The sequence below is a fragment of the Plectropomus leopardus genome, chromosome 15 (genome assembly GCF_026936395.1).
Source record: "Plectropomus leopardus strain MGB_pleo_1.0 chromosome 15, ASM2693639v1, whole genome shotgun sequence".
Classification (NCBI taxonomy): domain Eukaryota; kingdom Metazoa; phylum Chordata; class Actinopteri; order Perciformes; family Serranidae; genus Plectropomus; species Plectropomus leopardus.
The window spans coordinates 18,803,397-18,830,297 of NC_142190.1; the positions used below are offsets into that span (position 1 = coordinate 18,803,397).

The window sequence follows — 26,901 nt, forward strand, 5'->3', positions numbered from 1 at the left end:
AACTCTCTCTTTCATTCATTTGACACCACAGACTGTGTAATAAAAGTGGACAACATGACAGCTCCCTACAGGTGAAGCCAAAACATCCTAATAGCCCGCTGGTGGAGTCATAAACCCCGCCCCCTCCATGTTAGATTTATGTTCAAGCTTTTCTGATAAGTTTGGCATTAGTTACTTATTTGACGTTATAAAAGGGGGCTGATGACATGATTGAAAGCTTTTTATGATCAGTATGTATATCAGGCTCCTCATGATTAACGGTGCTAATTGCAACTGGTCGGACAGGTGTGTGAGCGGGAACTCGATGATGCCATGATCACAACTGCGCAGAGTCTAGCTCCATATGATTTCACCAGCGCAAAATAGCAGCAGCCGTATATGGGATGTTTTGTCTTCATCTTTATGTAATGGGAGGAAATGGAGACGTGTCGTCCATCTTTTCATACAGTCTATAGCTGACACCCGTGACATTACCAGTCAAGACATTCTAATATTTCAAAAAGTCACGTAAATCTTTATTTCCTTTTGTTCAGTCACACTGACATTTGGATCATCAAAAACGTATCAGTTCAAAATAATTTGTACACGAGTCACAATCAGTCATAAATAAATCTGTTCTACATATCTGCGCCACTTTTTTAACGTAACATTCGAGTCACTCTGTCTTCATCTCTGTTAAACAAACAGAGTCCAATTTAAACCCAGCAAGTTTGCTACTTACTTTCATTTAACATACAATCAGCATCTTGTTCAGGCTCCAAAATAAGTCACACAGATTTTAATCACATTGAGCCAATGACATGTGATTCTATTTGCACCTTTTTCTTGAGCTGATCTGCTCACATGACGGGCGCACTAAAGTCATTTCCTTTCAGCTGTCTGCACCTCTTCACAGACCTGGCTCAGGATGTATTTGTAAAGAATCTGCAGCATTTGTTTGAACAAACTTACTGTAACAGACAGATGGATTTTACTGCAGCTTTAGTGGAACTACTAAACTGATTTTCAAGTGCATCAAATCAGACAGTATGTGCAGATATGCAGAAAAAATGAGAACTATTCTGAGTCAGGTTGTGTCTCAACATATGTAGAGATAAGTGTGCATGATATCTTGCCGCGTGACGAGACAGTACTGATTCTCTGTGTAATCAATGCCTTCAAATAACAAGAGTTCAACACCCTCAGGTCCTACCTCACTGGAATGTGTCTGAAAACAATAAGACAAAAATTGGATAACAGAGAAGAGACAAATGGACATCAGAGTGATGACAAAGACACAGACACAGATTAGACAGCACACCAAACTAGAAATATATGAGATCTAAGGGTGATTTCTGCTACATTCCCCCAAATCTTCCTCAGTTTTGCAACAAAAGTCTGACTGTAAAAATATCAACGTTTAAAAATGCAACTTTTCCTTTTCTTCTCTCACGAGAGGGGAGGGTTTAAGTTTAATTTTTGCTAACAGCAAAGCAAAGTAGACTCCGACATACAAATCAACAGCCTTTTTATCACCTAAACAAAGCAACACAAGGCTGGAAATGTACAACTAGTACCCAGATGACAAAGTACATTTATGGTCATATCGGATCAGTTCATCTTTACGAGTTTCTCAATTGTTGGCTCTGTTGAGATTTTGTGCTTTGAGCGAACATAATAAACATATACAGTACGCTCTACTGTCAACACAGGTCAACGGCTCAAGAAATAAATAAGGAAAAAAGGACGTAGGAAACAGGAAACAGGTCTGATGAACTAACTGCTGATAGGGACGCACTGATTGTGGAATTCAGGGTCAGCACCAATTTATTTATATTTTACGTATATATAGTATATATTGTTTATTTTGCTTTTGTTGTTATTTATTTCACCTTTTTGTGCCAGGGGTACAAAGAAAAAACTATACTTAAGAAATTAAGCCCTTCATTACACTTTTTTTGAATGAACACAAATTCAATCACGCAAACTTATAAAGCAACCGTTGATAAACATTTCACACACAAAAACATTTTTTAATAACAAAATAACTGCTTCAAAAGCCAGTTTACTATCATAATTCTCTCCTTAATAGCTATTGTATATTGCTGTGAAAACATCAGCAAATATCTCCTTCAACAGCAGTCAAGTTTCTCGCCAAAAACTACGTTTTACAAAATTAAATTTAGAGACATCACAAGAACATTGGAATACCATTTTACATTACAGAGCTTAAATGCATCATAATGTAACGCAGTGCGATCTCCCTCTGCTGTTTGGTCCATAGACTGTATATAATATAACGCATGTAGCCACTGTGATGTCACTTATTGGTTTGTGGACTCAAATTTTTAAGCGTTGAGTTTGCTATTTCAACCGTCACCATCTGAATGATGAATCAGTGCATCCCTAACTACTGCTTAATGTGTAGACAATGTGATAACATGTTTTGGAAATCTATTTGACCTCTGCCAACCAGATGACCACATTATCAACATTTAAATTCATATATTTTCACGAGACCAGTCATCAGTCTTCAAATGGACATACTTACAGTCGCACAAAGTACAGAAACACACACACACACACACTCACGGATTCTGAGAAATAATTTCTCTAAAAACTCTTATTGAATTCCTAAAAACTTATGTTTTTAGATGCAATATTTGTTCCTAAACCCTAACATGTAGACGAATGAAAAAAATAATTTCTATCTATATCTGAAGATTCGTTTTTTTCTTTCACTTCATGACGTGGCTAGACAGCGAAAAATCATCTGATGTTTCCAAGGAAGTTGTTTTACTTGCTGGTTTATCATGTTAGAAAAACACTTTGTTACAGCGACGCCAAACCAAACTTTGACCTATGTGTGTGTTTGTGTGTATATACCGTGTTTTAGGCTGTGCCAGAGTTGCATGAGCTTACAAACACACACAGACACACACAGATTTCAAGTGACACACCTGTACGGCCGTTTTCTGGATGACGTCCTCTCGGTGGGAGAGAGAGAGAGAGAGAGAGAGAGAGAGAGAGAGAGAGAGAGAGAGAGAGAGAGAGAACTGGGTTGACAGGATGTTAACCCCACTCTAATTGTCCCTCAGGTCAGTCCGTACATCCACCTGTCTCTTGTGTCAGCGCGTCCTCTCTACGTCCCGCCGTTGTACGAGTAGTCTGCCTTGTTGTGCATCACCAGCTTATTGTCCACAAAGTAGAAGCTGTCGGACTGTGTCTCGTATGGGTGCAGGACCATCTCTCTGACTGGAAAACACAAAAACATCACTACTGTTAGAGCAATAGTTCCCAATCTGGTGGGTTGTGGCCACCTCTATGGGTCCCAAGATAAATCTGAGGGGTCACAAGATGATGAAAGGGATAAAGGCCTTTACACACCATGTAGATGACGAATAAATGACACAAAAATGCAAAATACTTACCTGCTAATACAAGCAATACAACGTCATACAATGTGAATTTGCAACATCTATCGTAGGGTTGTACCTGACTGAATTATGTCGAATCAGATTTGGCAGTTCAATATAAATATTCAACAATTTGTTTTGTTTTCTATACAAAGTCTGAAAGTTTGTACAGGCTCCTTGGGATGTTCAGTGTGATAGCACTAATATGGTAAACAAGCTAACCATGGATCATAACTGTACAACATTTTTTGCCAATGCTAAATATCAAACAAAAGCCAGAGACCATGTCGTACTAAGTTGCTGTGGGCTGAAAATTTACCACTTCTAAGGAGAGACTCTCCTCTCTCCTTCTCTGTATTGCTGCCTGCATGTCTTCAGCTCCCTGTACCAAAGAGTTGTATGAAACAGCACTCTCTCAGCAGCAAAATCTGCTGCCATAGACACGTTACTCCTGGTACAATACACAATCCTCTTTCACAGCTTACTTTGCCAAAATACCCATGTTCAGTACAAGGGCTGGAAATTAACATTTATGTCCACTGTGGCTGCTGAACTCCAAAATCTACCAGCCTCTCAATAGATAACCATTGTTATTTTGGCTGATGAGTAAAGCAAATCTAGCAGCCACTTAAATATGTCACCAGTATTTGGCTGGGGGCTGGTGTAATATCCAATCCTCAAATACATTTCTCCTATACAGAGTTTACAGGTAAGTAATAACTTGTAACATTAGTTATGAAAATACTCTTTTTCAAGTGCCAAACTACTTCTTTAACAAATACACAGGCAAGTAATGCAGAAACTCAATTTACATGAAAACCATTAAACTAATATCTCAATATGTCAACGGTACTCTAGCATGAGTGACTGTATGAACTTGCCTTATTACTTTTATCACAGCTATTCTCAGCTTTTAAACACCAATAGATATGCTTATTAACTGACATTATTTAACTTGCTCTTAACCCATAATATTATATTTATCTCACACTACTATCTTAGAAATGACAATAAAACTATTTAAACACTTAGTCTGGTACACACTCATTCTCTCAAACCCATTAAGTGCTCCTTTAAACTCCATTACTTGTAGGAATAAAAATGAGCGGTGACGTTAGCATATTAGCGGGAATTAGCATGAGCATCGTTAGCTTAGCCCGCTCGACAATACCAACGGATAACCCTCGCTCCTAAAACATTTACTCGGTTTATTATATCTCACACAGTTTTTTCCCACACTTGTGTCTTAAATACGTGCATCTCTGGTAACTCATTTCACTTACTTTCACTCACACAGAAAGTCACTAACTTTGTACTAAGTTGTTTCTATCAGCGCCCGCCATCTTTGATACAAATGCGGCACACACACACACACACACACACACACACACACTTAACCGCGGTCAAATACAACGTCTCTTACTGTTACAGTTACAAACTGAGGCTCTGCTAAGACATATTACTGTGGTCTGTTGCCAGGCTGTTGATTATAGTCAGCTTACCTGTAGGAAAAACACAAAAGCACAGTTCCTGTCCGGAGTGCTCCCTGTGGCATACACACCTGAACTCGCTTTTACTCTGCTGCTGTCAGCTACGGGTGCCCAGTCAGTCCAGTGCAAAGCTTAGAGCGCCCTCTACTGACCAAACTGAGCTCAGCAGGAGTAACATCACCCATTCAAACCATAGACTGTACATAACATGATGTAATGTGGTCTCAGGAATATGCATCTAAGTTGTAAAAGTCAAAGTGCATATGCAAAAAGGTTTAAATACATTAATAAAACAAAAGTAAGTATGTAAGCACTGTAATTATGAGCAATCCCTCATACTTACAGTATATATGTGATTTGGAACCACTAAATGTTTATTTTGTGTATTAAATATGACTTACACAACAGAAAAAAAGTTGCCAGTTAATTTTCTAATTAAACAATGAACTGTTTCAGCAGCACTGCACTGTATATTTTCAAAGTTGTGGTTTGTGTGGGGAAAAAAAATCTTAATTTGTAAAGTGGTTATCTAATAATAGTAATGGTGTAAAAAGTACTATATTTTAAGCGTAGCGGAGCAGATTTGTACTTAATTACAGTTCAGCTCTGGTCAGCAGAGGGATGCACAGTGACTGAAATTACAGTAATTTGGATAAATAGGCCGCACATTGTTATTTCCCTTTATCCCTGAAATTTAATAATCCAGTCATTAAAATTCCACTATCTAAATCTGATTAAATAATATTAATGCATTTTAAATGTTACTCAAATATAAAACATAGTTTTCCTTGTGTTGGACAATAATTTGTGCACTGTGAAAGTTTAACGTTTTTCTTTTATCTCGGTATGAGCGCTCTGGACCACTTGTAACTTTTTCTCTTACCTAAGAGAAAAGCAAAAATAAGAAAACTTGGTGAACCCAAATAATCACTGAATATAACAAAATAAAAAGAAACCCTGGATATGAGCAAAAAGAAGAGAATATTTGGTGTAGATACTCATGTCCTCCACAGAGTACATCATAATCACCTTCTTGATCTTTATAACATTTCATAAATCAACATGTGTCACCTGTAATCACAACCCCTCCTCTGTGACTCCTCCCTGTGTTTGTTTGAGTGGGGTTTTAATTTTATGCTTTTTTTGAGAAAGGGAGGGAAAGAGAGAGAGGTGTACTTTCTTTTTTTAGTGTGGAAAGAAAGTCACGCGTTAGTATGAATGGAACTTCAGGTTGTATATGCAAACTAAAACATAATAAACATTAAAGTTAAAAAAGAGAAACCCTGCTTATCATCTGCATTTTAGCATGCCCAATTACAGCATCACAGGGCTGTTAGCATGTCATGATTCTTGTGAAATGCTGGATATTGTCTTTAGGAGACTAAAAACCCTTAAAGACAATAAAAGGGGAAAAAAAACTCTTCAGCTGGACTGCTTATCAGAGCTGCAACAAGTACCAGTATTTCATTAATCAATGACTCAAACAACAGAAAACTCAATGTCAACTGTGTGGATCAAGAATATGTTTCAGTTCAGCTATAAAGCCAAAAACAGACTCACTGATGTCTTCAGACAGAGGTGGGAATTCGTAGATGTGTTCACAGGTGTTCTTGCTGCTGGGCATGCAGAAGCCAAACTCAAAGTCAAAACTCTTGAGCAACTTCTCTCTGAAATAATGTCTCTCGATCATCCTGAAGTTTTCTATCGGCATGTCTCCGACCGTGAACTCAACCCTGGAGGGACGAGGACAGGACAACAAAAGGTGAGTGAGACAGAAACAAGGAGCAAAACAAAGAGAGAGACAGAGGACACATGCTCGTAAATAAAGATTCACACACGTTCTCACTTACGTGGCTCCAACTTGCCGCAGTCTGAGAAAAGCGGGGGTGAACTGGTAACGGACAAATCGGCCGGCATTTGGGTCAATGTCCCTCCTCTCCCCTGCTTTGTCTAAGACGATAATATATTTGATCGGAATGGAAACAAAATAAATAATGAGATAGACATTAACTTTGTATAACTGTGTAGTCCTGAAATTTTCATCAATTATGCAATCTTTGTTTTTTTAAAATCTTTTTTTCTTTTTATGAATAATTATAGTTATTTAACAGGGGAGCTATGTTCAAAGGGCATTTGATACTGGATACAGTTTTTATTTATCCATTTTTATTTAAACTTTCACTTGACTGTATGAAAAAAAAATTGCTGGTAACTTTCTCTATATGATGTTGAAAGTTTCCGTTGATTAAACATTAGCAGCATTAAAACAATGTTTTGTGTTGCAGTTTGTTATATTCCAAATTCTAAATATAGACAGAAGGACTTTCAGTTTTATTGTAAATGCATATCGGTTCCAAATATTGGTTATCAGTCTCATTAAGTACTATTAGTCAGTATCGCACATGAGAAACCAATATCGGTCAACCCCTAGAATATAGGCACCAATGTGTTTGTGGGAAGTTAATGGACGTGTTTTGTCTTCAGCTGCTTTATAATGTCTGTTTACTGCATGTATTTTAAAGGTAAATACAAGTTAAAGTGAAAGAAATCCATCCGTAACTCACCTGTTGATGGAGGTTTAGTGATTTCAAACAGCACTGTGGAGGTCTCCATGTCTCTGATCTTGAACCTGGTGAAGTCAATGTTGTAGATGTTCTCGTCTGGGCTGCACAGATAATCTGACAGACAGAGAGAGCGAAGTGGAGTCAGACACAAATACAATGAATGCCCTGTTTTGTAAAAAAAAACAAAAAAAAAAAACACCAGGCATATTCAATTTGTAATCAATGTATAAAAGGGAGACAGTGGGACTGAGCCCAATTGTTTTAAAAGTAAAATGTATTTACAGTCAAAAAGTGTAAGTTAACATAGAAAGCAGAGACTTTACTTATTCTTTGATATTTCCTGATCATATTCAGGAAATTTAGGAAAAGATTTAATTCAGGCAAAGTTGGTTTTTTCCTACTTTTGCACTGAGCAGTTATTTTGTTAAATGAAATAAGATTTGAAACATGTTTTTATTTGTATCAAACACTGTATTGTTTTAGCACTAGCTCTGCAACTCTGGTATCACATATTCTGAATTCAGCATATTCAAATGATGATATATAAATTCAATCCTTAATGCAGTTTCAAATCATTTTCACGTTTCTCGGCTGACTCGTGAATTAAAGAGCTCTCTGTGACCACCTGAAGGGATTTTTTAACATGATTGTTAATGTTAAACTGTGTTAGAGAAGCCATTTCTTCACAAAATAGGATTTCTCTCTCTCTCACACACACACACACACACACACACACAGAGTTATTTTTATTCCTCTAATCCTTCCTGCCCTCACCAGGCAGTGTCAACGCTTATTAGGGTTCCCCAGCAGAGCACACACTTCCGGCTTCCTGCCTGATCCGATGATAGCGCAGGCCGGCAGGTGTAACTGCAACATCTCTCTGTCATCGTCTCAGCTGAGGCCTGCTCTCTCCCTCCATCGCCTCACACCAGCAGCCACAAATTTAACCGGTAATGATGGCAGCAATGACTGGCCAATCAACACACCGGCTGTTCTTTATCGACAGCTTCCAACCAAAACACATCATGATATTCCCAGATGTTGCCTTCAGCTCTAAGTATAAATCTCATGCAGTTTTTTTTGCTTAAATGCTTAAGTCTGTATTTAACTTTTTAATACATTTCAAGTTGATTGAAATGTCATGATTTTTTATCAACTAAAAACAAAGGAAGGATAAAAAGGATAAATAGTAATAACTGATCTATTAAGCATTTTTATCCAAAGACAAATCTAAAACAGCTGCCAAATTTAACACTGACTTTAAGAGCCAGTGTGATAGATAAGGGGTGTGTGCAGGAAGAGACTCGAGGTTCAGCACTGACATCATACTTGAAATGTCTGAACTGAAATTAACCGCTGATGTAACACACCTGGAAACCAACAATTACGCACGGCTGTGGCTATTCATACCGCCAGCTTCATTAACTCATCACACGATGTCCCTGTGAACCCTCACTGACATCAGTGGTACTTCAGTCATCGTTACTAAATGGGAATTATAGGCTCTGATTGTTACTGACTCGAGAGGCCTAAAAGGTGCAGAAATAAATAGTGTACACAAGGCCAAATACTTTAGATGTTGATAATAGGATTTCAAATCACCACCACTTTTGAATGAAAACTGCTGAATTACTTAATTTTTGTTTTAAACTGTTTTAAAACTTCCTTTTATATTGGATTGCCTTGTTGGCCTGATTTATGTTCATTCTGTCTATTTTCATGTGAAGCACTCAATGCTTATAATGAGCTTGATGCAAAACACTTTGTGCTGCATTCTCTGTGCATAGGGTGCTACATAAATAAAGTTTATTATTATTATCATTAATAAACATCAGAAAGGTGATTAATTGTTACTTTACTAACTGCTTCATGAGAAAGCACAGAATGATGTTTCTCCTTACACAAGAATGATCACACTTCCACACAGTTTGATATGCAACTTACTTTGCAACCTTAGCTAATCGGCTTTCTTCCAAAAACATGCAAAGAGGGCAATGAGCCATTTATTAAGAAATGACCCCAAATGAACAAGAAAATTGTAAAAGATTACAATAATATTACCTAAAATTAACAAAAAAGAGAGAAAAGTAAAAGAACAAATACAGGAAATAACCTGAATAAAAGTGCTAAAATAGAGGGAAAAAATCAATTAAAAAAAAAAGATATATATATATATATTAATTGATTAAATTGATAATAAATTGATAAAAAAACCCTATTTTTTAATTTATTTTTTTTTTTAGTTTTTATAATGCGATTTTTGGTCACCTTTCACCAATTTATTTTTATTTTTTTGCAATTGGTGCAACATTTCTTGGCCAGTTGCCAATTTTTGAAAGAGATCAAACCAATTTGCCCTTGTTTCAAGGGTTTAAATGCTTGTGAAAGGCATCTGAACACAGCACAAGAAAACAGATGCCAATCCAGTTCCAAGGGATTAATCAAACACTGGTATTGGATCAGTACTCTGTATCAGCTGATCCCCAAAGCCCAGGAATCGGTATCAGGACTGAAAAAGTCAGATCTGAGCATCCTTAACTTGAAGTCACAGCGTGTTGTTGACTCCGTTACTGTAAGAGGTCAGTGCTCCTGACAGAGCTGATCTGATTCGTCGTGACGCTCTGATGCCTTTGCTCTTCTGTCAGTCTGAATGCTGAGGTCGACTCTTCTGAACACATCAGCTCTGCGTACAGCGCTGAACACACGGCCAAATGACACAGCCTACACACACACACACACACTCACACACACACACACACACACACACAGACACAAAATGCAAACTCCTTCAGCAGCCACAACATTTTAATTAACTCCTTGAAACCTGGATTGACAGTTTTCTTCTGCTGTGCAAACACATTTCACAAGCATTTAAGCAATATGTTTGATTTTAAAAAAAGAAGAAAAAATCAGGAGGCGTCTGGTGGCTCAGTGGATAGAGCAAGCATCACATGTTCGAGGATGTGTCTTTAAGGATTTCAGAAAGTCAGCATCAAATGTCCTACAAATTGCATGAAATTATTAAAAATTAGCTTCGAAAATGGAGAAAGAGCGTTATTATAATTATCAAAAAAGGGGAACATTTTGCCCAAATTATACTTAGAATTACCATAATTATATATTCAAAATTAGGTTACAAACAACAAAATAAATGTGTATTTAATGTTATTAATTCTATTTAATATTTTTATTTATTTTCGAATTTTCTTTCAGCTTATACCCTGTTTTTGTTCTGTTATGTTTCTCTTTTTTTGGTGGTAATTTTTATATTTTTTTGTAACTTTTTAATATCTTGTTAATATCTGGGTCATTTCTCTGCCTTCTTTCCATGTTTTTGAAATAAATCAAGCTAATGTGCCCAGGTCTTAAAGGCTTAATAACACACATCATCTGCATGGAGTGGTAGCATTTATAACAGCTTAGTGTGTCTACGTCTGCGCGTGTGAACTACACTGTAGCACAGCTGGTGGGGTCCTCGTCCTTTTGCTAACCCAGTGCTAATAGTTACCTTCTAGTCTCCTAATGAAGTCCCACGAGGACAATGACTTTAAACGAGAGTTTTTTGCTTGTTTCTGTGTGTGTGCTCTCACTTTTTCTAACAAAACCTGAGGTGTTTGTAGTGAATTACAAGCAGTCTGCTACCTTAGGTCACCCGTACACACACGCAGGACGACAACTGGCTGGTAGACGCTAATGAAGCCACAAACAGACTCTAGTTTACCACAGTCAGCTCTGTGATAGTGAACACCTCCAAACACAGCCTGTCCCAAGCTTTCAGTGTGTCTGTGTGTGTTGAAAGGAGTGAAACTAACAAATGCAACTCTTGTGAAATCAAACTGTCTGGTCATCACAGTCAAAGCTGAAAGATGCAGCACACTACAAACAGTCAAAGCAGAGCTGTGAGCGTTACAATAACTCTGCAGCGGTCAGACGCTGCTGGAAACAGGAAGCTCGTCTGCAAACCACTTCTTCAAACTTCAGCATCAGCAGGTTCGAACTAGAAATCCTTCAGCAACTTCAGACTTATGTCCACAGCACTGGACAACTGAGTCCACCTGCAGATCCAAGATTTTATAACTTTCACTTTTTATTACATCTTATATATGCGTGTCATGTCTAATACAGTAGGCTATAATGTATTCTGGTGACGTTTAAGTGTCCGCACACATGACAGGCACAAAAATAACACAATTACATGAGTGTTTGTGACATTTTGGTTGATGTTTTTTTTGGTGTTTTTGACTGACTGGTTTAAAGCATGAAAATAAAAAAGTAAGGAGTAAAATGTACATTGTTTCACAGATGTGCCCTTTGAGAAAAACTCCTGATGAAGATCACTTGTAAAAAACTCATTTTAAACATTCGGTCCTCCGACCTCCTATAGGTATAAATGATAAGTATTTTTACAATCAAAGTTAGTGATCAGACGCGCCTGACTATAAAACTTTCAGGTGGCTTTATTGTGAAGCAGTCACAGAAAACGCCGGGTATTTGTCACAGAGGTTCCTGCTTGAATGTTTTTCTACAATGTGTCCAAAATACAAGACATTTCTCATCATTTTTGCAAAATTGCATCAGATCATGGTTGCACGTGGCATTTGAGCTGCGATGATTAGTTGATTCATTGATCAGTCAAATGAATGAAAATGAATCTCCAACGATTTTGATAATCAATTATTTGTTTCAGTCATTTTTCAAACACAGTATCTGGATCCAGCCTTTATATTGTGAGAATTTGCTGCTTGTCTTTATCACTTGAAAAGTCTTTGGGTTTTGGACTGTTGGTTGGAAAAACCACATCACTTCAGGCTCTTGGAAACTTTTTTTTAGGAAAAAGATTATTGACTGCCTTTTTTAAATAATAACAAAGCCAGTTTGTTTGGTTGCTTGCTTTGTCACCATACATATGTTGTGGTAAATCCCTAAAAGCAGCTGCAAAGTGGACTATTGACAGATGATTTAACAAAGTAAATGTAAAGAGCAGCACAGAGAAATAAAGAGGCACATTGTATACCACATATCAGTGAAGTCTTTTTTTAAATACTTTTAGTTGTGCTTTTTTAAATCCTCTTTCCGCTGACATCCTTCCTGTCACACCACAGATGTAGCAGAAATCACCAGTTAACTAAACTGAATACGCCAGTGCACAGTTCAACACATACTGCACCACACGACCTAGATTCAGCCAAAATAAACAGCTCCGAGCTCTTTTTAGCAGTTCACCCAGATAACGCTGGGACAGGACAGATCTTAGGAACCTCCCCGTATGAGGCTTTAAGATCTCTGGCACATAAAATGATATTAAAGGCTTATAAACACAACACGCATGCTGGCGACAATTGCGGCCGACGCTGATAATGGGATCAAGTTCAGTCTGTCCCACTTGAGCTACAGATTGGTGGGTTCATCCTTACTGGAAGTTTCCACAGTTACTAGTTTTCACTCCCCTGCAAGGATACACATTTAGTCAAAAATGATGCGTGATCTACTTAAGAGCAATTTTAATATACTTATACATTACTTGATTATTTCCATTACATGCTACTTTATTCTTTTATTCTACAACATTTCAGAGGGAAACATTGTGCCCTTTACTTAATTACATTTAATTGGCCCTTATAGCTACCAGTTACTTTGTAAATAAAAAGTATATGAAATACTGCTCTACATACTAATCTATTATTATTATTATTATTATTATTAATAATAATAATAATAATAATAATAATAATAATAAGAAGAAGAAGAAGAAGAAAACTAATCCATGACTTTTACTTTTAATTAGGCATTTTTAGACTATGGTATTTCTACTTTTACTTGAGTAAAAAAACTTATACTTCTTTCATCACTGCCTAATTGTGTGCAAAAGTGAAGCTTTAAAGTTGGTGATATTAGTTTTAGTTATAGGTCTACTGTGGGTCATCTTAAAGTGAAAGCAAAGGCAGCTAGATAGTTTAAAATGATTAGGACTCGCTCATCACTTTTGTTTCGACTGTCTTATGCTTTTCAAATTAAACCAAAAAGGGGTGAAAATGTCTTTTTGCAGGAGAAAACACAACTTTTGGATATATGGGGACAAAAAAACTGAGTGAAAATAATCTTTTTTTTCTGTGAAAATTGGCATATTATTTTAAAATCTGAACAAAAGCAGTCATAAATAATGTGATTACCCACTGTGAGCATATTAGTATGCTGACTCAGCATTTAACTCATCATTTAATTCATTAAATTAACTGTGCTTCAGTGCAGCCTCAAAGAGTTGCTAGCATGGCTGTAGTTCATAGTATTGTTGTGTACGAAACTTCCCATAGGTGGGACAGGTAATCTTACAAGTTAGTGGCATCGACATAGGCCTATGCTCAAGATAAGTTCCTAAATAAGTTCTCACTTATTCACTCACTCATTAACTCACTATTATCTATGTAGTATGCATTAAATAGTGAACTATATAGGGAATAACCTAATGAGATTTCACACACTTCGCTGGAATTTTCAGAGAGTTGATTTCACATGTGGGTTTTTACTAATCTGAAAATCAAACGGCAGATATGTTAAACTTAGAGGGACATTAAAACCTCATCATTTCTTTAAGAATACGTGACGTTAGTAATGCTAACGTGAAGCCACCTAGCATACTAGCTATGGAAATGCAGAGCCAGCTCGGCACAGCAGAGGAGCAGCAAGGCTCTGCTGCCCGGAGTTAAATCAGCTGCTGACGCCAACAGAGATGCTTCTCCTCCAGCAAAATATAAATAAAAAAATAAAAGCAACAGTTCTGGCTCCATCATTTCTTTCTTTTGTTTGTTTTAGTACTTTTTCCTCTCTCCCTCTCTCTTTCTCTCTCTAAGGAGCCTTGACAGCAGAAATCAATTGTCATGCCATGAGGTAAGGGCAGGAACATCGGGTGACGCAACCACGAAATCCTCCGAAGGCTAGACCGTCCCGTTTAACAACTGTTGATGTAGCCTTCGGAGGTGCCTCTGAAGTAGTCACCAGACCCTGAATTGGGACACAGCTTATATAGTGAACTATTTCAATGAAAGGGAACGATTTCGAACACAGTCTTGTATGTCACATAATTTTTTACTTACTGTCATTTCCCACCTTAGTGATTAGGCCTTTCTCAGTACAAAGTTCAGACTTGCAGATTTCGAAGTTCGAATTATGTAAGCTTGACTTGGGAGTGCAAACTCCCGAGGACGGGAGGAAGCAGCATGGTCAACTGGAACAGCAGTGTGCTTCATGATGCCATCTCAGCTTGGCTTGGCATTAGCCTACATGTCTACATATCTTCACTGTAGTGTTAACAATAAAATGAAATACGATATAAACCCAATCTTGCCTTCTTTTGTTTTCAGTCAGTCAGTCAGTCATTTTCTGTAACCGCTTGTCCTCGTAAGGGTCGCGGGGGGGCTGGAGCCAATCCCAGCTGTCATTGGGCGGAAGGCGGGGTACACCCTGGACAGGTCCCCAGGGCCGACACATATAGACGAACAACCATACATGCTCACAGTCACACTTAAGGGCAATTTAGAGTCACCAATTCACCTGAGCTGCATGTCTTTGGACTGTGGGAGGAAGCCGGAGACCCCGGAGAGAACCCACGCAGACACGGGGAGAACATGCAAACTCCGCACAGAAGGGCCCCCGCCTGGACCGAACCCCGTTCCAACCGGGATTCGAACCAGGGACCCTCTTGCTGTGAGGCAACAGTGCAAAGCCACCGTGCCGCCCTCTTTTGTTTTCATTCATAAATAAATCAATAAATATTTACATGTGTGCGCATTATTTCATCTTCCCAAAGCTAGGCTAACTTACTGATATGCTAACGCAATAACGTTAGCTAGACTGCCAAGTTAGCTTGGAGGCCCCACATCTCGGAAAACTAGTAATTTCACAAAATTCTAATTTAGATTTGTGAGTCTTTTGCCTCCACTATTGGTGCAAAATGCATTATGGGATACATGGCTGTCCTAAGTCCACACAAGTCATGTCCCAAAGCATCCTCTATTAAATAGGTGTAGCAAGACCACATCTGGATATTTGGACCAAACTTGGCTAGATGTGAACTTTGAACTGGAACAGCACTTGGGCTGCGACTGATGACATTTCACAAGTCCACAAGAACACATAACTGTTGAGACGGCAGACTGAGAAAGGCCTAATGATGTCTGCTTCTCCCTGATTTCTTTCACCTGTTAGTCATCAACCTGCTGTCACCTGTCCCTCGTTATCTCCCTGCTCTCCTTGTGTATTTAATCTTTGTGCTCCCTTGTGCTTTTGTCTGCACTGCTCACTAAATTCATCTCTGTGGTTCTTGTTGGATTCCCTCCCGTGTTCCTCAAATATTGATTTATTTCTAGTTTGTTTTTTTGGTTATCTTTGGGACTTTGTTTCTCATCTGTACTTGCTCCCTCAGTTTTGTTGCCTGTTAGAGTTTCTGTCTTTTTGTAACGTCTCTGCTATTGAGACTGGCTTTTTGTCCTCCTATCCTACCAGTTTCACAATAGAGTTGTTTCTTCAACTTTTGTGAAACACTTGCATGACGCCTATTGTGTGATTGTGTTTCAGTTCTTTCACTCAGGTTTTTTTGCCAGCTGAATATGAACACATTCGTTTATCCCACATGAGCTACAAGCTTCCCTACATCTCCCCGAGTGCTTCTCTAACATATGCAACACAGCCAGCTCCTAATGTTTACTGCTGGACCTCTGCCACTTCTCCGGCATGGAGCCCTCTGTCCTGTTGGCATGGAAACCACACATTTTGTCTCCTGCACCTTTGCTCACCTCGCAGCGGCAGTCAGGCCTTTAAGTACCAGGTCACTGAAAAGTATCACACATGGACAAACATGCAGCTGATTTGCTCTCACTGTGCCTTGATGAGGGTCCTCAAACTCGCACGCATGCGCGCACACACACACGTGCACAAGCGCACACACACAATTCTTATTGCAACGTGACAATCGGGATGCTGCTATAAATACACTCAGTGAAAGACTAGTTTAAGACAAAAAAAACAGGAGAGTGTAAATGCATTGTGATAAAATATATTAATCTTTATGAATAATAAAAAATAGTTGATATAATTAGTCAGAGGGAGAAACCAGGAAAAAATATTACATTATCCAGTCAGTATATGTTCTAAAATGATAGAGTAGTGCATTGTGTATTTTTTGTTGCTTGTTGGCATTCATCAAACGGAATTAATATTTATATTTCACTCACTTTTTCCCTGGAAGTACTTGACAAGCAAGCAAGACACAGACAGACCAAGAGATGCACTGCCAAGCTAGCACATCAACGTAACATTACTTATAGTTGCTGACAACAGTTTGATAGGTATTAATGAAGCAGGTCACGAAGGAGTGTATTACCAGATTATTGGATTTTTGTGTAAATATAGATATTAGGATTCGGTGAAGATATTTTAAATAACAGAACTTCTAGTTTGTTTGTGTTTTCTTGCCTAAATTCAGCTTTCTTGATATGTAATAATTTCCTCTCCTAAGTACTATGAACTAGGGCTGCAGTGATGTACTGGTTTCAAGGATGTACCGTTGTATGAAAATTGACTATCTTGTCTACGATATTGAAAAAATGCAACTGGACAGAAAATCTCACCTTTATTTAAGTTATTTTCAAAAGGGAGACTTTTTACACGCAATTTTATTTTTAGAAAGTTTCAGTTATTTTAGGGCTGTATTGGACTATGCCAGCTGAATCAGATCTGTCAGTGCAGTGGGAATACTCGACTGTTTTATTTTTCTATATAAAGTTTAAAAGTTTGACAGTGGCATTCATGTTATGTATTAAACAAGATGACGGCGCTTATGACAGGTCAGCAATGACACTAGAGACTGTATCATTTTAACTTGCTGTCCCGTAAATTCACTGTAATATTTCCTGGTACGGTTATTGTACAGTGAAAGTACTGTTGCAGCCCTGCCATGAACTGTGATGAAATTTGATAGCAGGTTTAGAGGAGCTACACATCTCATCCAAACTGACCTCAATTTGCCTGCTGATGACCGCAATGTCATGGCAACAGTGCTGCGGTAAAAATGGGTATGGTTTTACAATAAGGGACAGTGAAAAGAAGAGACCTATGGAGAGACAAGGTCAAATAGAAAGTGAAGAATCACAGACATTTACATCAGGGTTGTCAACAACATTTGTTAGGCCCTCCCTAATAGAGCGGTGAAGGGATGACGTATTTTTGTAGGCCAAACAGGAAGTAAGCATCACACTGGTTCCCTTGTCAAAAACCTTTTGGGATTTTTGAATGGGATTTCCGGTTAGTGCCAAAAACAGGCTCTGTGATGAACATAAGTTTATGAGACTTCCATGTTTTGTTCAGCGTGATAATCTTCACAGATGAACACCACTTTTGTGTGTTTTGAAGTGTAAATTAAAAGCAAAAAGCTATTGTTAGGCTATACACGAACTACATCGCGGTCGCATGTATTAAACATCACCACTACAAACACTGTAAAAACACGTTAAAACACGATTGAAAAATATTATAAACAGATAAATGTACAAGTTCGAGTGCGAGTTTGTAAAGCTGTAGCGGCGGACAAGTTAATTTAATGAGTTTCTGTGTCCGCTGTGATGATGTCCAACGTCCCCGACGAACACTGTAGTCCCATTTAGCCACTTGTTAGTAACCGCCTTTTTTAAGACGAGTAAAACCTTAGAAGTTCAAAAATCGGGTTTAAGTGGACATATTTTATGTTGCAGAACAAAACATCTAAATATCTTCAGCCTGTGTTAACCACAGACCTTATTTAGGGCATTTTAAAAAAACCCATAGACTTTTTGACGAGGGAACCGGGACTTCTAAGAGGCTAACGGACTTCCGCATTTTAGTCTCTATTATCCAACACATCAGTGTCATCTTATTATGACTTTGACAAGCAAATAAGTTGATGTGGTTTCATCACCTGCTACCTCATTTAACTTCACAGTATGGAGCATCTAAGAGCATCAGTGCTGCAGCAGCACTCAGCTAAAAGAGGACCAGAACTGCAGGCCTAAGTAGGTTATTTGAGCTTTGGGCCTTGTGGGTTGTAAAACAGCATTTATTCTCACGGGTAATCTGGTCGTTTTTCTATCACACTGAAGACACCACAGGTGAACAGGCCAGCTCACACGCAGTCGTGTTTGTTTTCTTTTGTCACTCAGCTGAGACAAAAATAAGTTTAACCACTGTGAATCAATTTAAAGATACTCAAGAAATGTAGTTTTAAAGCTGCTGAATCAACAGCAGTGATGTTCATAAGTTGACAGGCTGATTGCTCGCACACAGACTTAAGCACCAACCACCAACCACATTTCTAAAAATAAAATGCCACACCTGTGAAAATGTACTGTGGCTACAGAATACACATGTTTTTGATTGGCTGGAAGGTGTCTGTTAAAATTGTGTATCAGAACACCCTGATAACCATAGCAACAAATATGACGCTTTACACTACATAAGTTAAACTTGGAGTGGAAATTAACTAGATAAAAAAGCCAAAACATCTTTAAAATCAAATTATTGTTTTTATCTTACATTTACTTATCGTATGATAACGCAATACAAAGATGTAGAAAATAATATATCCGTCCTCTGTCTCAACAAGTATTTTCCTGTCAGGACAATTCATCAATATAATCTGAGTATGATTTCAAATAATGATTATTCCATGATTAAATAGTCTGCCAATTTTTCCTTGATTAGTTTGATCAGTCCAAATCCTGACACTGACAAGCAGCAAAATCCTCATGCAAAAACTAGAGTGTTTGGCATTTTAAAGTGACTCAATTTTCTTTTGATCAAATAAATGATTAGGAAAATAATCATTGCAGCTCTACATCTGATGTTATCCTTTTGTCTCACACCAGTACTTTAATCAAAGACTTAGTATTATATTATTTCTAATTAGTCAGTCAACAGGAAGTTAATCAACAGCTGCTTGATCACTGAAGTAAAAATGCCAAACATTTGCTGGTTCCATCTTCTTAAATACAAAGAAAAGCAGCTTTTCTCTGTTTTTACATTATAAATTAAATGCATGCTCAAAACAAAATGAGCTATTTGAAAACACCATGAGCTCTGGGAGATTGTGATGGGTGTTTTTATTCACTTTCAGATTTTATAAGCAAAATGAGGGCTGCAACTTATGCTGCATTCCCATCAACTCAGAACTCCAAAATTTACAACCTCCTACTAGAAAAAGCACAAGGGAATAACAACCTAAAGTTTTGACTTTCATTTTTCATTTTCTTTCTGACCTTATGAAGAAGCAAGCTGTTTGACATCACACAACAATGGCAGCACCTATGGAAGTGCACATTCTAAATGCCCAGTTAAACACGGCAACGTACGGTATATTTGTCTGTACTCAATCAAAATAATACACGCTATATGCTCACATCAATATGTCGCCAGTGGGACACCTAGTAGCTCACCTGGTAAAGCGGGCGCCCCATGTACAGAAGCTGTGTCCTCGCCGCAGCAGCCGCAGCTTAAACTGTTCTATCCGAATAAAGGCAAAAGTCAAATAAATGATGTTGCCAATGTTGTTAAGTAGTTGGCTGCAGTTAAACTATCTCTCATTTAAATATGCAAGTAGACTACGCTACACTCACTCAGTTGTGAGTGCACTTGCCAAAGACATATCAGTTTGTAACAGACAGACATTTTTTTGTTTACATTTAGCATCATAAAAGAAGTTGTACATTATAACATAAAAGAAGTTGGAAATTTCATCTGAGAAGTTTTGTCCTCCGACTGTGACTGGAACAAAGCATAAAAATAATTTTGCAGATAATCTTTTAAAAATGCATATTTTAGTCTATCTGACACTGCAGAACTCAGGTTTATGTCTTCACTTGTTTTGTTTGACCGCAAGGCAAAAATTGACTTATTTGAGAAGCTGTAATCATAAAACCTTTGCCTATTTGCTTGCCTAGCAATTAATCCACCATCAACATAGTTATACATAGTCAACTAATCGTTTCAGCACTACACAAAACAACTGATTAATCAGAAAAAAGAAAACCTTTCTTGCAGCTTTGACGGTTGTGACGGGTTCATTGACTCGACAGATTATCAGTTAAGAACATAAATTTGGATCAGATCAGTCAACTGAGCAGAAATCCTGTTTTGGCTCATCTTAATCAATCTAAGCTGTTTGCCTTGATTACCCAACAGATGGAACAGATAATGATTAGTGGCAACTTTACGCAATTTGAAAGTCACTTTTCTGAGGACTTAGGGAAAGTGAATCTCCGCTGCAGCTTAAAACAACAAAGCTTTTGACTCAGGACTGCTGTCAAGCCTGGTTTAGCTGTGCTGAGTTTTGCCAATTGTGTCTCGAGAGAGAATCAATTTCAGCCACTTGAGGATGTGCAGCAGCAGGAAAAAAAAACGACGAGTCATAAAACAACAGAAGGGCTTCAGTGACTGTTTTCAGGTTGCTTCTTGCTCAGTTTTATCGCTACAAGCAATGTCAAGCAAGAATAAGTGTGCATATGTCCACTTCTGTGTGTAATCCAACAAGTGACAGCACACTGTTAAATAGCGGAGTAGAGGAGAAGAAAGAAAGTAGAGGAGAAAGTGTGTGGGAGAGCAGAGACGCACGCTCCGCCGGCTATAACCACGGGGAGATGCTTCACGTTGCCATAGTGATTCAAGTATGTATCTACGTTGCTGTGGTGATTCACACATGCCTCCTCTTGCCTCTAGCGATGATGCTGCGATATAGGAAAGTGAGAGTTTCCAAGACCATAATAAGGCCCAGCGTGGGAGAGAGAAACATTACCATGTTGCCATCGCTTTGTTGCTGTAAAGCTGGACAACCATCTCCTGCATTGACTCACTCAAGGGATCGCCAGCAACAGACTTATGGATAAAATCACAAATGTGTGTTATATGTGTCAAAATACAGCTGCAGGCAAAGGCAGGGCTGCACAATTAATTGAAATATTCAAATCACAACACTGCCAAGAGCAATATCCAAAACATCCTGAGTTATAAAATATGTCACAAAATACCATTATAAATGAAGCATTGCTGTGCCACAGAGATGCCCCGAACAACAAATCATAAGGGAACAAGCTTTTTGGGAAAAAGACACTAGCAGTAATCCCATAATTAACATTTTACATATTTGAGAGCGAAAAATGAAATGCAAAAATCACTTTTCCCACTAATATCGCAAAACGCAATATCTATCAAAATAATTGCACTATGATTTTTTAAAATGATGCACTATGACTTGTTAATGGAAATCTAAAGGTCCAGTGTGTAGGATTTAGGGAGATATATTGGCAGAAATTGAGCATAATACAACAAGCATGTTTTCTTTCATGTTCACCTAAAATCTATTGGTACCGGGTTACTGGTATTAGTATCACAATTGTATTCATGATAACCAGCCAGCCAGTTTGAATCACTGGGTCCATCTGTTTCCACATCTCTGTGGATAATTAGGCTCCTGGTAAAAAAAAATGATTGGATCTTAAGTTATCAGAGAAAAAAAGTGAGACACATTAGTAGGTGCTGGACTGGCAGCTTGTCTGTGATGAGCCAAACAGTGGAGGAGAAACCGTGATTTGTAATGTGAAACTGCTTTATTGATAACTGTGTTTTGCATAGTTTTTACTGATTTCAATCGTGGGTGTTTGTTTATGAGCGGAAGAGGCCTCTGCGGATATTTCGGCCCCCGTAAAAAAACTCCTGAACAATGAGCACTACAGAAGTCCTAAACAGGAGTTGAGGTTTGGCACATGGGTGAAGTTTAAGCTGGTTGCAATCTGTAATCCACACAGATAGATGCCACTAAATGTTATCCACTGCTCCTTTAAAGAAACTGCAAAGCTCCACAGTTGATGGTCAGAGAGTCCGTTCCATTTTAGTGCACCGATGCACCGCTCAACACGAAACCGTGAGGGCCAGGAGAGCTGTTTTAATGGAATCTAATCTGTCAGCCTGCAGCAGCAAACATGTAATTGTCAGCTAACAAAACAAATAACGTCAGTCTACAGGACAAAAACCATGTTAACTTACCTAGTTGACAAGTAACTAACTCCATGGACAGTAATGTTCACAAAATGATTTTATTTAAGCCTGAATGACACTCAAAAGTTGTTTTATCAACCTCAACCTCTGCTCAAATTTAGGGTGTCTTCTGGCTACGATACCCGTCAAATGATGTGCGTACGCAGGCGTGGAAATGTTTTGCACCCAGTAAAAAAGGTAAGACACAAGCTGAGCCAAAGTCTGTCCCCAGAGCTCTTCATTTAGTAAGCTGGGATCACACTGGACTGGACTTGCAAGGTCTCATAAATCACCACAATATAAGCTTCCTGTATCACCAAAAACATGGCAAAGAGAAAGAGGATTAGATGATGGAAAAATGTGACTTTTTGTGAAGGTATATTTGCTTTTTTTCAAGAGATTAAAAATCAGGACATGAAGAAGTAAAGAAAAATGTGTGCTGGCGGGATTAAACACCCACACTGTTTAAAAAAGCTGGGAGAAAATCCGACAGTGTTTGCATGTTATCACACTCAGTATGTATCTTATCAACCAGTGTAACCCTCTTGTGTAAGTAAGGTATTATACTGGCCTTTAAATAGTCCCATGCCCTGCTGGCCACCTGTTAGCTAACTACTGGTTTAAGAGCTGAGTTGATGATGGATGTAGGTGTTACTGTGCACAGAAGACATTCTTGGCTGTGATCGCTGTCTGTGTTTCTCTGTGGGAAGCTTGCTGAGACTTAGAGATGACATAATTAAAAACAGCATTCATAAGTAATCAGCAGCGTTTTCGTTATAATCAATATGCAATTAAAATTAGGTATTTTAAGCTTTTTTCAGCAGTAATTGCAGCAACCAAACTGTTTCCCTTAGCCATGAAAATACATAGCAAAATTAATTTGTTCATCAAGTCAATTCAAGTCAAGTCAATTTCATCTATAAAGCCCATTATCACAAAACATGGTTTGTCTCAGGGTGCTTTACAGCGTACGACATCCCTCTGCCCTTAGACTCTCACTTCACCTAAGGAAAAACTCTCGAAAAAGAACCCCTATAACGGAGGCAAAAAAAGGGAAAAAGCCTCAGGAAGAGTGGCATGATGGAGGACGATGAGGGATCTCTCCTCCAGGACGGACAGACGTGCAATAGATGTCGTAAATAACAATTGAATTACAATTATGACAAAAAGGAAATAAATGAGCAGCTTATATTGTGTTTTCAAACTGTATACATGGAGCCTAAACACTTAGTTAGTTTCTAATTAAGCTTTACAAAACAAAACAAATGGTCAGCCACTGTAATATGGCGCACTGTCACAGATCAAACTACTCAACAGCACAGTATAATCCAGTTAAGTTAGCGTCAGCTCAACCTACTGCAACAGTATGTGAATCTATCCGTAACTATGATGCAATGATGTAATATATAACAATCACAGGAGCTATTTGTCTGCATAACAAATGTTTTACACTTTGCATTAATTCATTTTGCTTTTATTTGTACTTCAGTTGAACTGAATGAATTTTGAAAGCAGTAGTTGTACCTGTAATAGAGTACTTTGACATTGTAGTATTGCTACTTGTATTTAAGATGCTGGGAACTTGCTGTATACGATGCTATAAGTTTTGATTAAATATTTGCTAAAGGCATTTAAATAAAGTTTTGTGTTGGAGTTTGTTATATTCCAAGGTTTTCATTTTTATTGTAAATTCATTATCAGTTATCGGTCTCATTAACTACTAATAATCTGTATCGGTATCACACCCTCGACCTCCACTAAATACTTTCTCCACCACTGATATAATACCACTCTTACTCTCATATTGGTGCATACAATGCTCCTGATGAGATTATTTTGAATCCCAAGCTACCTGACTTAATTAAACATGACACCTGGGCATTTTAATTCTCTGAAACCTTCTGCACTGAACTTAATGTGAACTCATGCAAAGGAAGCATACAGGCTGCTTTAAAGGATGACCCCTGGCTCACCCCAGCCCCACACTCTGTACCTTACTCTGTACCTGACCAACTTGCAAGAAATGTCCCACAAATTACAAGAAATCAGTAAAAAAAGTGATGAAGAAAATGACATGAAATTTTGCTTTAAAAAAGGGGGAAGAAATAATAGAGAATAATCAAAAACTAGGGGAAATGTCAAGAAAAACATATTTGTAATGATTACAATTTGACATGTTCCTATATTTAAAATTATGTTTCAGAGAAACAAAATTATACTGCTCAGGTTTCAAGGGGTTAAAGCACATCTGCAGACAGGTCAACATTCACCAGAGAGGGTGCTCCCGTGATGCATCACCATGTGTTTGAATAGGGCCTATGTGGATTACATAAATAAGGGGACACGGTAATGACGTGATACATGACTCATCCAGGAGCTGTAACATTTCAAGACCTTCGTCTTTTTTTGTGTCAATCAACAACCCAAACAGCAGCGGTGAACTTACTCTCTGTGATCTTCTGCAAGCCCAGAACATCCTCCGGTGTGATCACCGCGCTGCCGAGCAGGTCCTCCTCCGTGGTCACCGGGACTCCCACGTCGGTCGAGTTGCAGCCTTTCTTCACTTTCATCGCCGCCGTTTGCTTCGGGCTGCCGTTACTGCTGCTGTCCTTGCCTCCGGTGTCTCTGCCCGGATTATTACCGGCAGGCTTCTTAGCGGTTGATGGGTCCTGGCTGTTGCCTCTGCTGGTACAAGAATAGCTCATTCTCCGCTCCTCCTCCCCCTCTCTAACCCAGGGCTTCCAAGATACAAAACAGTTGCCTCCCTCTCCCCTCCCTCCCTCACCGAAGGATGCACAGTTGCTGTCTGTTATCCGGTGCTTAATTCAAATCGTCTTTATCAGCTTGCAGTCTGTCTCCGCAGACTGGTTGCATGCAAGCGGCCGCGGATCCCGTCGGCTGAGCGCAAAATGCGGAGAGGGCGAGAGAGAGCGGGTTGATTCCTGCTGCTTTTCTGCGCAGCTGCTCTCTGAGACGCTATTTCTGTTGTGTCAAGTGAAGCTAGAAGTCGGTGGGAAATAATCTGCTGGGTTTGAAATTGAAAAAGAGGCGGCAGATGGCCGTTCCTGTCAAGGAGGGGAGGGGGACGTCTGAGCGGCTGACTGAGAGCGGCTGGTGCGTCTGCGCGTCTTCAACCGACAAAACGCGCACAACAATCAAGATGAACAAACTGCCGAATAATTTAAAACACCCTTCTCTTTCCAGTGTGTGTGTGTGTGTGTGTGTGTGTGTGTGTGTGTGTGTGCGCGCGCGCGTCTTCTCTTTCCTTAGCATGGGCCTTGCAAAAGTTTCACGCCCTCTGCGTTACATACACATCAAAAAAACAGAAAAAATTAAGTTACAAATAAGTACATATATACAAGTACTGCAAGTGTGTGGTTAATATGAAACATGACAAATGATTTCTCTCATTCAGGCCAAAAGGCTCAACTGGAATGAAAGTGTGAATCCAACATGCCTCTGCAGAGCACTCATTTGATAATGTCACCACCTTCGGGAGAGGCTGTTTTTTTTCTTATCTATTTGAAAGCAAGACTGTAACTTGGAGTATTTTTGAATAATTAAATATAAGTAAAAAGTCTGCTTTTGCTTAAAGGATCAGTGTGTAACTATCAGGGGGATTTAGTGGCATCTAGCAATGAGGATTGTAGATTACAACCATAATACTTCTGGTGAGAATTCCTTTTGGTGTTAATTGTTTGGGAGGTTTTTACTGGGATCTGAATTAACCACAGACGTCTTTTCTTTTCCAAAACAAAGGGATCCAGTGATTAACACAGGAAAAGCACTGTATGAGCCAGTTTCATTTTAATCAGTGTTTCACTGATGCTGTTTGGCTTGTCGCAAACAGGCTGTGAGCTCTGCCAACATGTACTCACCACCATTCTCTGATGACTTAAGATCTAGATGTTAAGGGGCTAAATTATCACAATATTTTTCCTCCTCTCCCAAACAAACAGACTCAGCTATTTAAACCAGTAAAAACACTGAATAAAGCGGTTTCACATTAAAATTCACTTCAAAAATGTTTTTTCTGAAGTTGCTCATTATGGAGGGCTGCTCAGTACGGTGGCCAAGGTGAAAATGCAAATGGCTCTATATGGAGCCAGTGTTTTCTTCAGTCTTGAACTGTAGAAACATGGCGGTGCAACACGGCAAACCCTATGAATGAAGGCCTGCACCAGATGTAGATATAAATTAATCATTATAATTATAAATAACTATGTAACAAAACACAGATATTCTTAATTTCAGGTTGTTATATAATTAAAAAAAAATAGTTAGTATATTGTATTCCATGTCTGCAAATATATTCTAAATCCTACATACTTGATCTTTAAGTGAATCTTAGTATGTTACTTCTTTCACCCCTGACAGTGTTAAGGAATCTGCTTGCATTTC

The 26,901-nt window shown here is 38.5% G+C and overlaps 1 protein-coding gene across 1 annotated transcript; it reads right to left on the minus strand.

Moving 5' to 3' along the window:
* Positions 1 to 2,966: 2,966 nt before the first annotated feature.
* unc119a2 (unc-119 lipid binding chaperone a2) lies at positions 2,967 to 25,644 on the minus strand. Its single transcript, XM_042499804.2, has 5 exons — positions 24,947 to 25,644; positions 7,450 to 7,563; positions 6,736 to 6,835; positions 6,446 to 6,618; positions 2,967 to 3,234 (listed from the first exon to the last, which is right to left on the minus strand). The coding sequence occupies exons 1-5, from the start codon at positions 25,203 to 25,205 to the stop codon at positions 3,122 to 3,124; spliced, it is 759 nt and encodes a 252-aa protein (XP_042355738.1). The 5' UTR covers positions 25,206 to 25,644; the 3' UTR covers positions 2,967 to 3,121.
* Positions 25,645 to 26,901: the final 1,257 nt, after the last annotated feature.

Bases quoted from the DNA above. Each gene is read 5' to 3' on its own strand.
- unc119a2 (XM_042499804.2), bottom strand. From the start codon at position 25,205: ATGAGCTATTCTTGTACCAGCAGAGGCAACAGCCAGGACCCATCAACC. The intron at 6,619-6,735 runs GTAAGTGAGAAC...TCGTCCCTCCAG, and splicing joins CTGCGGCAAGTTGGAGCCAC to GGTTGAGTTCACGGTCGGAG. The intron at 3,235-6,445 runs GTGAGTCTGTTT...TGTGTTTTCCAG, and splicing joins ACCTCTGTCTGAAGACATCA to TCAGAGAGATGGTCCTGCAC.